General features: G+C 37.7%; 1 protein-coding gene across 1 annotated transcript in view; it reads right to left on the bottom strand.

Annotated features, from left to right (window-relative positions):
- Window positions 1–2818: 2818 nt before the first annotated feature.
- Window positions 2819–14663, bottom strand: part of pcloa (piccolo presynaptic cytomatrix protein a) — a 59519-nt gene continuing 47674 nt past the window's right edge. Inside the window, exons 19-28 of the mRNA XM_053650218.1 lie at window positions 14265–14358; window positions 11926–11997; window positions 11599–11836; window positions 10329–10517; window positions 8923–9084; window positions 7197–7338; window positions 6914–6969; window positions 5269–5403; window positions 4658–4803; window positions 2819–3425 (exon numbers count right to left, since the gene is read on the bottom strand). Of these exons, the coding sequence (XP_053506193.1) occupies window positions 3282–3425; window positions 4658–4803; window positions 5269–5403; window positions 6914–6969; window positions 7197–7338; window positions 8923–9084; window positions 10329–10517; window positions 11599–11836; window positions 11926–11997; window positions 14265–14358 (1378 nt within the window). The 3' untranslated portion in view covers window positions 2819–3281. The remainder of the gene's footprint in view (window positions 3426–4657; window positions 4804–5268; window positions 5404–6913; window positions 6970–7196; window positions 7339–8922; window positions 9085–10328; window positions 10518–11598; window positions 11837–11925; window positions 11998–14264; window positions 14359–14663) is intronic.

Below are 14663 nucleotides of genomic sequence, written 5' to 3'. Positions count from 1 at the left end.
TTTCAGTTTACATTGAGTGGAAAACCAGACAGATTATACAAGCATATCTTTGTACAGTCAGCATACATCTTTCGATAATAATTTCAGTTATGTTCCCCCCACAGTCGCGTTGTCTTTCTTATCGTAGAGCAGAATCTGGACACAAAAATAGTATGAACAAATCACCAACAAAACATGCAACATCCAAAGTGAGTACATCACAGGTGTCCTGATACTACCAGCGTGAACAGGGTCAAGTTTCGGAACACAGTTTAATTCTGTGTCTGTTGTGCAGGTTGGGTCGAGTTGATCATAGGCAAGCGCGGAGATTATCCTTCCACTTAGCGCACGTGTTCAAGAGTGTCAAGACGGTCTCTCTCACTCTGCTGTTTGCTTTCACACATGCTTTGTACTGAACTGGAAAATTAACAAAAGGTCCTATGTGTATAAAAGAAAGCTTGTTTTATTTACAGGATAAGAAATACTCTTTTTTTACTGTGTCAGTGGTGAAGTGGGGAAAACATGCACTGAATCTTCAAAGCAGGAGCGTGATTAGATATGAATCTTAATATTTGAATAGAGAAAACATATGCATGGACTATTGTTCACAGGAGCAGTTGGTGCATAACATTTGTACATGAATGTTATAAAAATATTTCATACATGACGTGGGTGATAAACTCAGCTAGTTGATATGACCATGTTGAAATGTGAAAGGGACTCACGAGACCTTTGTAAACACACATTGTACATCACCCACCACACAACATGTCGATATTTATGTTTATGTATGTTCAGCCGATCTTTCTTGGAAACTAGCTCTTGGATGGAATGGAAAGGTTCGATGTGTTATTTTTATATTAGTGCAGCATAACATAACATAAATCTCATATGCTGTAACATTTGGAGTAATCAGGCATTAAATAAAAAAATTAACAAAACAAAAAAAAGCATACATAAAAGCATAGAAAAATATAAAAAAGAGTTCTTATTCATAATGCTTTCTCTGACACATAAATAGTTGATATACCAGATGCATTTAGGTTGCATAGAATTGCTTACATCCTGTAGATATGGCCAAAGTATGGCACAGATTAAAAGTTCCCCATAACCAGGCCTTCATATTCGTATTCCTGTACCAAATGAAATGATGAGTCCGGTTTTGATATATCCAGGTTAATAACTATAATGACCATGGCATCCACTAGTCAAAACTGTGAAAGTTGTATGAAAAAAAACAACAAAATACCGTACACATGGCACATTATGTAAGTGCACACTTCTGCATTCAGAGTATGGCAACATAGTTTTGGAAAATAATAAAGACACTGAGTTTAACTTGCTTAATATCCAGTAAACAGATCCGGTCCTTATCTTGACTCGACCTGTGTGAGCATTTGCCAAGCAGACCCTTTCAGTACAGATTTATTTTATGAACTATATAATATGAGGCTCATTATTTAAACGTGTTGAATAATATTTTTAGCAATAATACATTTGATTATTACAATCCAGAGAGCTTTTTATTCCCGCACTTTCTATTCACAACTCATTTTTATTATAATTGTTGCAAGATTCAATCAATTAATTCAAATAATTGTTAGACTCAAATTACTATTATGTATAGACCTGTATTTAAGTTACTGACGTTTGGATTAAACACATTCAATTCAACTGACCATTCAAACAGGCTAATAACCCAATAAGAACCCAATCAATAATTAATCTAACGTTTATAATGATGGGTTGTGATTTGTAATGTTTATATTATATATATATATATATATATATATATATATATATATATATATATATATATATATATATATATATATATATATATACACATACATAAATTCAGACCCCTTGCTATGCTTCACTGAATCCACTTTGAGAAGTATGGCTTAAAAGCACCTAGCAAGACTGTTTTGAGGATTTATTTTTCTTAGACATTTAAAACAACAAACCTAAAGATTATACCTAAGCTCTTTGTTTTAAGATACCACCATATTCAGCTGGGGAATTTTAATTAAGTGACTATTTAGGGAAATGGGGTTAACAGGAACAGGCATGGCAACACTCGACTGGGAAAATTGCTTGCCTGCCCTTGTCTAAATAATCTTACACTATGGAACATTACATTCAAGCCATGCTAAAGACAAAGTGCAAAAACATCTATGAGAACAGTGCTGGACTTCACAAGTTTTACCTGAACGTTTGTAACATCCTATGGCAACATTCATCTATAGAAATGAAGAGAGGAGCCGATCTGGCTGATTCTCCATGTCGGTTTATGACAAAAATGAAGCAAAAGAATTTTCTCTGGTAGATAATTCAGACTTAAAACCAGACCAACCCAATCTCCACAGAACAGTTCATTTCTAAAAGAGTGGTTTACTTCAACCAAATTCAGACTGAATGTGACGAGAGCGTCAGTGCTATTTCTATGTAAATATGAGTAGATACCAGACAAACGTATTTCTACAACACCACGTGAATCAGATTTCAGCTGTTTATATCTATAAAATATTTCAAAATATAGTTTAAATCCACTAATATGATCTCTTCTTCCAAAACATTATAACATCTGAGAGAGAGAACAAAGTGATAAATGTGACTCTAATAATGACTCTAAATCTATGATACAAAAATAATATAATAATAGTTTTCATCTACCGTCTGCAAACAATCATAATTAAATCCTTCTAAGATTGATACTTAGAGTTTATTGATACATAATTTCTCTATATGTGGTGCTCCAAACCCTGAACTTGGCAGTGAGATGTCCAAAAAAAATACAATGTAAGAAGAATTAACATAACATATTCATTTCCATCCTGTCTTTTGTGGCCTGGTGACTATTTATGTTGAAACAAATATGTGCGCACATACACACAGACACACACGCACATAGAGACAGGTGAGGGAGCCTTGTGGCAGACTATGTTTGTATGTGTTTGTGTGTGTGTATGTGTGTGTGTGTGTGTGTGTGTACAGATGTATGGAAATCAGCTCTACACTTACACAACCCTTTATCCTGGTTTGCTCATCTCCCTGTTTAAGGCTAACCTTTAACCCCATGCGCGTCAATGTAAATCGAGGACACACTTACGTAAGCAGCGCACTTCCTGATCCCTGATCCCCACCTCACCCCAGTGCAGGTTAGAATAATCTCTCAAACATATAGAATTAAGATTCTCAGTGTGTTAACGTCTCTACTTCAGCCTGTAGTGTGTGTGTGTGTGTGTGTGTGTGTGTGTGTGTGTGTGTGTGTGAAACTACAGTGCTCTGTCCTGCTTCCTCTAGGATTGGATTTGAGCTGTGGTGGCCAGCAGCTTGTGCCAGCTGACCACTCGCTTCCTCAGGTCCACTTTGTCCAGCCACACGTAGGCCTCACCGATTAGAGTCTTCTTCACAAACTTGCCCCCATTTGATACCAGGAAGAGCTGTATGAAAAAAAAAGAATAAATAAGGGGTACTGATAAAGCCCTTGTGTTTTGTTCACTATTATAATGATCAATAGCCAAGTAGGTAGAACATATCCCTGGAACTGCATTTCAATTGACCGGCCACTGTGATCTGATGTCATCAATGTTGCGCCACCCACTCCTCTAACTTGAAAGTTTTGTCCAGATGGACCAGTCAGTAAAACTATTGTACACCTTGCATTTCTGTATTAGTAATTGTGGCATTTATTTTAAAATACCCTAAGTAACTTAATTTGAATCTTTAGCAAGAATAACAATACTGTATAGGAGTAGTGCTTTACATTAAAATTCCCTTAACTGATATTAGTGGACACGTTAGGTAATACAAACAAACCAATGTACTGTATTAAGGATTATTACACCATATAGAGAGAGCATGATCAACAAATTGTGGAAAGGTTCAAGGAGGGTGAATAGGTGTGCAAGGCACAATGAGAAACATTAACAGCATAACAGACTTTTGTATTCATTGTTAATACATTTTTTAATGAACCAAACAAGTCACAAAGTTCAACACATGCATTAATGAATCCACAATGTCCATCATCTTAAGGAACATATTTCTGGTTGTTAACTGGAAGAAATTCAGAACCGAGGCTAAAAAAGCCAGTTCCAGCATTTACAGAGTCAGAATTCTCAACATAGGAGGATGAGTACGATGATGCGCTATTATTTTTCCCCTGTATTTCCAGTCATGGATTGAATATGCAGTAATCAATGCAGGTGTATTTCTTTAACATTTAAACGAATGTTAATATTTGTATTAACATACTTCTTACTTTTTAAACATTGCCTATGTTTTATTAAAGCTGAAATTCAGGGTTTATGAATATAAACTAAAGGGAACCTCAGTGCAAAGCATTAAAAATCACCCTTTGTTTCATACGAATGAACATAATCTCTGGAATATAAATAAGCGTTCATATTTAGATCATTTGAGCCTGGACTTTAATTTCTCAGTAATAATTTTAAATAGGTCATTTTGACCTGAACAAAAAAAAAAAAAAAAAAAAAGAAGAGGTTGAGAGCAGCTGGTTGTAACAAAAGCCCTGTGGTGACCTAAAGTGCTTTAAATTAGCACCGTACCTGGAGTGGAAACTTAATTTGCTGACTCACAGCCAATCAAGCCACTATAACTGTGCTCGTCTCTCTAGCACATAATGAATGTGATGACGCTGTTGACACTTCACCTGAATGGAATGTCCAGTGGGGTTCATGCAGAAACGGAAAGTTTCGTTGAAGGACGGCTCGCGGTCGTGACGGCACACCCGAGTTTTCTTCTTAATGATCCTCTTCTGAGTGGCTACATTTACCACGTAGAGTTTCACGTACATGTCTGTTTAAAAACACAACAGCAGTGAGGAGCAGCAGCAGTGTGTGTGTCTGTGTGCGTGTATGTGAATATACTTATAAATCAGTATGAGCTAAATTGAATTGCATTTGAAGTGGGGAAAAAGTGACTGCAGAAAAGAATGAAAGTCAGAGAGGCAGAAAAGAAGAATGAGGAATGGAAAAAGACATAATGACAGATTGCAAAAATAGAGAATAGAGAAAAAAGAGAAGGAAGCAAGGATGAGGAGAGAATAAGTGAGAGCGTGCACCTGTGCTGTGTATAGACAGACATTCCTTCAATCTATTTGAATGGGATAATCTCAGGTTTTAAATTTCACTGTATATTTTTTTCATTTGTGCAAAACCCGAAAGTAGATTCCTTCACTCTTGTTGAAATGATTGCCATGCAAGTGCTGTAATAATGTGCGTTTAACAATCTGCCCGTTGTTAATCACCATAATCACGATACCTGGCAGGTGGTCAGGAGTCTTAAATTTGTACGTGATGTTTCTGCATTGAAGGATCTCCAGTACCAGGTTCTCTCCTTCAGTCTTCATCTCCTTCTTCAGAGCGATCTTTATCTCCCCCATTACCTGGGTTTTACCTAAACACACACACACATTATACAAGTGGCATGCAATAAATGTTTAGTCATTCTCAGAGTCACATGTGCATGATGGAAAGGCTTCCAAGCTATTATTTGTGAGTGTTGACCACACCTAGCATGCAGAGTGATTGAGAAACTGTTATAAAGAGAAATCTGAGGTGTCACAGCTGAGTTGAGAAACAGTCCACCAATTAAAACATCTAACCAGCAGCAGCGTCGTTGTCCCACCCCCCGCCTTTGTACACAATACGTTTCCCAGCATGCAGAGTGCTACTGGCACTCATTCTTCTTTACTCCATGTGCCTTTGTTTATGTTTCATCACATGCCATTGTTTTGGTTGCTGTACTGTCCTGTGTTGTTTGCACAAGTTTGCACGTGCACTTTATGTAGAAAGGTGTTGGTCTTATTTAGTTCTGTGACGTCTCACGTGGTTAGTGTGTTGGTTTATGTAGCACCGTGGTCCTGGAGGAACGTTGTTTCATTTCAATGTGTACCATACCAGCTGTATTTGGTTGAAATGACAATAAAGACACTTGACTTAACTTAACTTGACCCCTGTCCTGGTCTGTTACTTAATGTGTGCACCTGTTTTGAGTTGAATTAGTTTGTCTATTCATACCTTGTTGTGTCTTTAAAAAAGAAAAAGAAAAAGAGAAGATGAACCAGAAAAGAGTGAGCCATCCTTTGTTGTTCTACCTTGCACTTGTTTCCATCTCATCCATTTATTATGTTTTTTCTTTGACTACCTTGAGAATCGGGGCACACCCTGGGCAGGGTGCCAACCCATCACAGGGCACAATCATACACACTATGGACAATTTGGAAATGCCAATCAGCCTACAGCGCATGTCTTTGGACTGGGGGAGGAAACCGGAGTACCTGGAGGAAACCCCTGAAGCATGGGCAGGCACACACAGGGCAGAGGCAGGATTCGAACCCCCAAGCCTGGTGGTGCGAGGCAAACATGCTAACCATTAAGCCACCATGCCCTCCCCCAAAGTAAACATCAATGACCTAAACCATCAAAATAATGTTTAGAATTAGCCTGACAGGTTGTTGACCCACTATAGATTGTTTGCAGACAGTTTATAGACTATTCTATAAGTGATACCTAACTTTATTGACTAACTACAATAAAATAATTCAATAATTCACTGCCTGTCTCACTTTGCTTTAAGCTTACTTTATTGAAATAAAAATATACTGTATTTGATTTGACTATAAATGAATGCTACAATCAGTAATTCTGACTAACTTCTTAAAAACTTAATCAAAATTCTGCAAATGTTTGTAATTAAATTAAATTAAATTAAATTTAATTTAATTTAATTTGTGCTTTTAAGAATGGACATGATCACAAAGCAGCTGTGCAGAAACCTGGATACAGATTAGTTAGAATTTATACAATAATCATTATGACACAATATAGTGTACAAAATATTACTTATGACACAGTTCTCCTATTACAGTTTAAACACACCCACAAACACACACAAACACACTTACCCTCTGTGTCTCCATGTATTGACTTCACAATGTCAGTGCCATTTGGAATCTTTCCGCTACATAAAAAAGACAAAGATGAAAATAATTTTGATATAAAAAATTATATTAAAAGTATCTGATTAAAATGTTAACTCCTAAGTATTAGTAATAGCACAGTTTAAACACACACATAACATTTTGTCTAAAACTATGGTATATTTAGTCATGTTCACAGTATATTCTAGGCACTACTGTTTAATTGAAATGAGAATAAAAAAAAAATAAAAAAAATTGGCGAACGTACAATCTTGGAACCTGGAAGATGGCGCTGTCCACTCCATTAGTCTCTTCTTCTTCTTCCAATAGGCTGAAGGCGCTGCCACTCAGACCACTATCCAATGAGGCTGCAGTAACAGGAGCATCAGCAGATCTATGGCTGCGGGACGCTGTTTCGAAAGTGTACTATATAAGTTAGACTATTATCCTGTCTTGCAGAATGGAGAACTACCACTGGCCTAAAGACTTCATTAGGAGTTCAAAACATGCTTAGAACAGGAAACAAGCATGGCCTCCAAGATCCACCACACACTCTGTCCACATGCTTCTGACTACTACAGTACTGTGCAAAGATTTCGAATGAAATGAAAAGTTGCTAAATAAAGAGCAGTACAGAGTAAAAACCACATAAATTATTAATACATTAGGTACACCCTCATTTAGTTGAAATGAAATGCAAAAAGTTCCCTGTTACATTTAGATAAATGAGTGTTTGTAAATTTAAAATGTACTCTTTTCTACTGACGCAGTACAATATATAAAAAAGTTTACAGTACGTTTGCCCATTACTGTATACTGCATGCAGTATTAGCAATCTAACAGCCACAGACATGTGCACACACACACACACACACACACACACACACACACACACACACACACACACATATATACACCACTGCTAAAATTGTTTTTCAATCTTATAAAATAAGATTATTACACAATTCATTTGTACAAAGAAAGTTTTAAAGAATTTTTAACTGGGTATAGAACGATAAATAGAACTGCATGTGCGTCCAAATGTTCGTGACAGCTGTAGACAGCATTGTGAATAATGTTACAGTGTTATTAATATCCAGAGGCCAAGACAGGGGCCTTGCAGTTAAAAGAAAATAATCACTGTCTGAGTCTGAGTGTCCAATGATTGCGCTTTTCTTTGTTAAAGAGCAGCACATCTTAATTTTGATCAGTTTTGTGCCACTTAAGTTATAAGCTATATCTTCAGTGTCGTTTTATAAAACACATACAATGTATTATATATTACAATATATTCTTTAGCATCTAATAGCACACTTTTATCAGTGGTGTACATGCACACATTTATAATGCACTACAAACTACATGTAAGCAGCATATAATAAATCATCTATTGACATAAAACTCTGAAGAACATAGAAATGCAGATCAGATTGCACAGAACAGCAGCAGAAGCATTTACACACAGAAGAAATCATTCATTAGTAAGTGTATTCGCTAGTTGTGTGTGTAGCCTGGATAATCGCATTAGGCTAATTCTGGTATGATGTGTTTAATTCTATTTAAATTGTGGTTAATGGTCGTTAATCTTGATTGGGAAAATGTGAATTTTAATTTCCCTATTAAGTCTTACAGAGCTGTTGTACCTTGCTGTTGAGTGATGAGTGATGGTGTGGAGTGAAATGCATGATTTTGGTTTTGACACATAATTCATGCATACAGCCTTCTCTAAACACACTCCTCAACACTGGCTCCAAGTGCTTCACTAACACCAGGGACTAACATAAATGACCTCTACAGTTAGCTGACGTGTTGGCTAATAAATTTGTATTCATCTGGTTTTAGTGCAGCATGTTGATGGAGTGTGGAAGAAGACTGAGTCTCGCTGTATGAATTATCTGTGTCTAGAGTGTCTAGCCCTCTTCATCTCTCTGTAGATGTGCGTTAGTAATCCAGCATCCTCTCTCTCTCTCTCTCTTTCTCTCTCTCTCTCTCACCTCTATCCCGCTGAGGCCTTTCTTCCGACATGGCTTTTCGGAGGGTCAGGTGACGGCCGTCAGTGATCTCATTGCCCGGCGTGTCGGGCAGGGCTCTCTGTATGGTGAGCACACCTGCTACGCTGTGCCTCTGTTGCCTCAGGGAGAGGCAGCCAGTTTGGGCTGGGTAAGGTTGGGGGGTGAGGTCACGTAAAAAACCCAAAACATTGGAGGAAAAGGGACGAGGAAGGGTTCAAGGGAAGTTAGGGAAAGGGCAACGAGATGGAGTCTCAGAGTATGTACTCTGTACAACATGGAAACCACCAGCGTTTTACTTTATTGTCACATGCAGCCACAGTGTGAGCCCTCCCTGGCTGGGGGAACAGGTAGGGGCCGCAGCGCATACACTGAGGTACATTGTGGGCTGGCAGTAGCCACAATGAGAGTAGATAGAGAGGGTAGGCAGGGTGGTTGCACGGCAGAGGCCTCATGCACAGCCGATTTGTTGGTGCAAAGAACAGCAGAAAAAGCTTGGTCATTTGAGACATGACCCATTGGGACAATGAAAAGGAAAGGATCGGAAAATGGAGGAGTCAGCGGAAGTCTGGGATCAGTTGGCAGCCAAGAAAACTCCCTTAGTGCTGGCGAGCAGGGTCCCGTTGCAGCGGTGGCTAAACCTAATTGGACAATAATATGGCTGAACCCAGCTATTTTACTGATAGCAATCAGCTACTGCAGAATTCAGCTGTGCTCATGCAGGCACCCCCAAAATACCAAGATACCAGGATGCAGGGGACTCGACATATTGGGTCAGATTCTCTGGCAGTGATCCTGCAGTCGTTTAATATGCAACTTGTTCACCTGCTAGCTAGTGAGCATCGATGTGCTTAAGTTAATTTATATTATGTTATGTTATTTATTTATTTCATTTTGTGCTTCAGTTTTAAAGGACACAATAGTTATGTTATTACTGGTTATTGCTATAGTTTAGATACACCATTGATGATGGGTTGATGATGTTACTTATTTTTAATATTATTGATATGATATTATTTTTATTTAGAATCACTTCTATAATATGAAATGGATCACTAAATGAGCACCATAGCTTTAAATATGTATTTATTAAGTGAACTGGCTCTAGTGCAAGTGTGAATGCGTGCAGTACGCGAGTAGTGAAGTGTCTTCGACACACAGGGCAGAACATACAGGAGAGGAAGTGGTGAGGTGAACAGACTGTGACCACATGGGGACCAGAACAAGGGAGAGAGAATCCAAAAATAACATATATATAGTAAAGAAAAAAAAAAAAAAAAAAAAAAAAACAACAACAAAAACAAACGGGTAGCAAAGAAAAAAGGAACAGAAGGAAGAGCAGATGAGTGTGAAGGCAGTCATGCTGTGGGGGCTTTATTTGCGTCGTTTACTTGGTTGGAGGCGATGCTGTTCACTGGCAGTTTCAGCTGTTGCCATGGCGTCTTCAGGGTGTGCCCGGGATGCGGCACTTTTGCCGTGAGAGCGCGGGGTTCCATGGGAGCGGGCTTGGCCCTCTGAGGGAGACGGCTTCGACGTGCTGGGACTACTGTGAGATTTCTCAATAGTGGGAACCTGTGTATCTAAAACAACCAAAATATGATGCTGAGCTTCCTGTTTTCTGCTTCCCTCAACTTGCCTGAAGAATTTTTGATTTTTTTTTAGAAAGTTTTATTTATTTAATACTGTTTATTGATGTTTCATTTTATATGGTTAACCGCGATGCTTAAAATTCAGTGACATTAGTGAGTGTTTTTTGTTTGGCCAACCTGGTCGCACCGTGTATGGGAAGGCTAAGATGGAGAGCTGGAGAGCGTAGTGGTATTATGAGCTAAACCCATGCACAGTAAAATCCACAGTGTTGAATTTACACCACAGCATTCATGTGCACTTATGTCACATGTGTACGGGACTTATTTAAACACTGCAAGTTTTTAAATGTGGGATCAGAAATTTGTCAGTAAAATAATATTCTGTCAATAGAAATGATCTGCTCAGATCGCCGGTCTCTGTTTTTCATTGTTAAATAACAGCACATTTTTAAATCAGTTTAATATTAGTCTTAGATTATTGTGGAGAGTTCACCAGATAAGTCCCAGTGCAAGTTATTACTAAATATTTTATTTAATAAGTGCATTAATATATACATATACATTAATAGTACTTATGATTTGACTTGCAGCCAGGACTTCTGTTATAGAAAATTAATCAACACCTTCTGACGAATCATATTCGAGAATTCAACGATATAAATATATATAAAACAAATGATGGGGATCACCGCTATCCAACCAATCAAGACAAGAATGCCAGTCAGTTTCTTGTCAATTCACAAAGATCTACCTCTTGCATTGGCATTCAGACATATATTTTGAGGGTGTGTCTTTTAAAGTCACTGGCTATATATTTAATTCAGCACTGGGGATTTGCTGTGCATATGGAAAGAGTATGGAGCCAAAGCTACAATGAAAGAGTCATATAGGCTGGAGACACTTTGAAATAGGAATGGAGGGACAGAGGACAGGGACAGAAGAACAAGAATAGCAAGGACAGCAAAATAGAGAGTGCAAGTCTAAGTAGTTAAGATGAAAAGGAACACAAAAGGAAGACAGCAAGGAAAGAGTGGGAATCCAGCGTTAAAGATGAATACCGAGCAGAACTTACCCTTGGCAGGATCAGGGAAGATGCCATGGCTGCGACTCTTGATGACAGAGGATTTAGGTGAGTCCTGACTGCTGTGCCCAGATGTTTTGGGTGAGTGCCCGCTGGAAACTTTGGCCGAGTGTTGGCGTCCCTGGCCTGAGTGTGAGCGCCGATGGTGTTCTCCTTCACACTGCTCCTTCAGCGGCAGCCAGCGTGGCACGTTATCCAGCTGAGCAGTGTTGGACAGGTCTATCAGCACCTACAGCATGCAACAGAACCTGGTTACATGGCGCTGGGTTGAGCTTGTGTGAATGTGTGATTGTGTGTATAAAATGTCTGATTTCCCACCTCTCCCAAGAAGTCATTGGAGGAACACTTGTCATAGTCCCATACACTGACCTCTAATGTCTTCTTCCTCAGCTAAATACATGTATACACACACAGAACAGAGAACATCAGCTTTATTTACCAAACACATTTATCTCATTAATTTAAATATGAGCCATATGACATAATAAAACTTGTAGAGGTGTAACACAACGCCACAGTCGGTATCTGTTTAGTGCACCAAATATATTATATATATATATATATATATATATATATATATATATATATATATATTTATATCTGTAGGCTATCTATATCTGTGGCCAAATTTAAACCCCAAGTGGGTGTGGTGGCCTGAACTCTATCCACTATGCCCCAGGAAACACTAGAAAACACTGGAAAAAACGTCAGAGGTAGAAATGCCAACATTGTCAGCAAGGTCTGTGAAATCTGGCTATGACAGTTCCTCAGCCTCAGCAACATCACACAAGTTCATAATGGTTCTCAATTAGACATGTAAATGGGACTTTTTTTAATCCTGCGTGCATATTTTTCTTTGTACCTACCCACAATATGTTCTAAGCAAAATATAAAGATACTAATATGCTAATTTAAAGCACAATGACCTGGATCAGGCAGTTACTAAGGATGAATGAATGAACAGTCTAAATGTATGTTAATAAAAAAATGCTCTTTCTTTATTCGGTAAGCTTTATATCTGACCACGTGCTTGCTCATACCCGCATGAAAATAAAAATAAAAATAAAAAAACCTCCCGCTCACTGTGGACCTTTTTGTTACATCCCACTGGATCCCAGTCCCGATGCACACCTTTAGCATCAACCAGATACCCTGTGAACACTTCTGGCAATAAAACATAAATAATACATAAAAAGTATCAATCACTAACAACACAACTAGCACTACAGCTAGGAAATCCCGATGGTGTGCTTGCAGAAGTTCTCTACCTTCTGTTGTCTCTCAATTAATACCGCTTTGCCTCGCCTCAGCAGTCCAGCAGCACTGCATCAGTCAGGGCTGTCAGTATTTGCCTTCAAAAGCTGAGGAGACTGAAGGAGCTTTTTGCTCTTAATTAAGCTAAAGCACTTCTGGGAGCCTGGAATCTGGTCCCTGTTCACACCAAAGCCTGCAATTCTCTCTGAAGAGCTTTTTTCTAATTGAGACCTCACTATTTTGTGGGCTGCAGATTTGTGAAATCTCACAAAAAGTGACTGCTTCCATATTAATGTCAGCTTTTAGTGTCTTGTGACTTTTTTTTTTTGTTGGCCTTATTCGTTGGATAGATATGAAACACTTCAATTCCTCAGATTAAACTTCTTTACACTTTTTACATTTTTGAATCTGGAGCTTATTATACAGTAAGTACATAAAAACATTCACATTTAACATTATTAAGGTAATTTTATTTTAGGAGGAAGGATTGGAAGTATTGCTAGCACTTTACAGTTAGGATACATTTATACAGTTCCCTTAACTAACATTATTTAACACGTGTGTTACAACATACAGTATGTAATATTTACAATGCAAGACCATTACAGAGACTAATGGTGTAATACATTCTAACACAGTCTTGTACAGTATTTTACTGTATGTTATAATACAGAGCTTGCACTATGTAAGGAATAACACACAATGGATCATGCTGTTATAGGGAAAATAATCCAGGTTACAGTTACTGTTACAATTTATGGATTATTTTCTTATAACAGCACGTCACAAAGTGTGATATTCTTCTTATACTACAGCGATTTGCCAATGATTACAATTTTGAAATGATTCATTAGTGAAATGTTATGCTTGTTATCTGTTTATAGTTACACTTAATGTTATAGAACAGGCATGAAACAAGATATTCCCTGTTATCACATACATTCTAACAGCTATAAATAGTTATAGATAATAGTTTATATAGATAAGTAGTTATAAATAGCTTTCTCTTTCTTGAAGTTAATAACGTAAGAAACTGCAGCTTATCATGTTACAAAAAAAAAAGCCGCAAAATGCTAAATCCTCTGTTCTATGGGAGAAGAATTACTGACCATTACGAAGCACTGACACTGGAGACTCCGTCAATGAATGTTAAATAAATGTTGCCTTATGAAAAATGTTAATATTAATCATGATAATGTATAATGGATGTAATATAATGACAGAAATGCATTTATAATGCACGAGTAACACATTTCAGAGTATAACCTTTTTTTTTTTTTTTTTTTTTTTTTTAGAAAGCTAGGTCTGTATACTGAGTTTTACCAAGAGTAACTCATCTCAAGTTTATTTAAAATAAATAAATAAATAAATCCTCCAATCCTGCAGTACAGTGGACAGTTCACCTGTTCCAGGTGGATATTCTTGTAGATAACAGTTTGATTCCATTCAGGGTTCAAGCTCTTCTGGGCATGTTTGGATCTTCTTTTGTTCTCGGCACTGCAACCAGATCACACACCACAAGGGGTCAGTCCAGGGTACAAATCAAGGACCGAAACATCTATGTGTTACATTTACATTTGGAGTAAATAACACCTCACATCAATGAACAATGAGTTGCACACGGCACACAGCCAAAGGCACAGTATAGGTCTACAGCGACCTATACTTCATTTACAGTGACATTTATGAAGTATGAAAAAAAGCAGTCTAGTGATCTTAAAAAGAAACAAACTAAAAAAAAGAAAGCAACTTAAGGCTGAACAAACCAAAGATACTTTACTGAGCCATTCAGATGTGCTGTA

This window comes from Ictalurus furcatus, chromosome 19 (genome assembly GCF_023375685.1).
Source record: "Ictalurus furcatus strain D&B chromosome 19, Billie_1.0, whole genome shotgun sequence".
NCBI lineage: Eukaryota > Metazoa > Chordata > Actinopteri > Siluriformes > Ictaluridae > Ictalurus > Ictalurus furcatus.
This window is presented reverse-complemented; position numbering and strand designations above follow the sequence as displayed.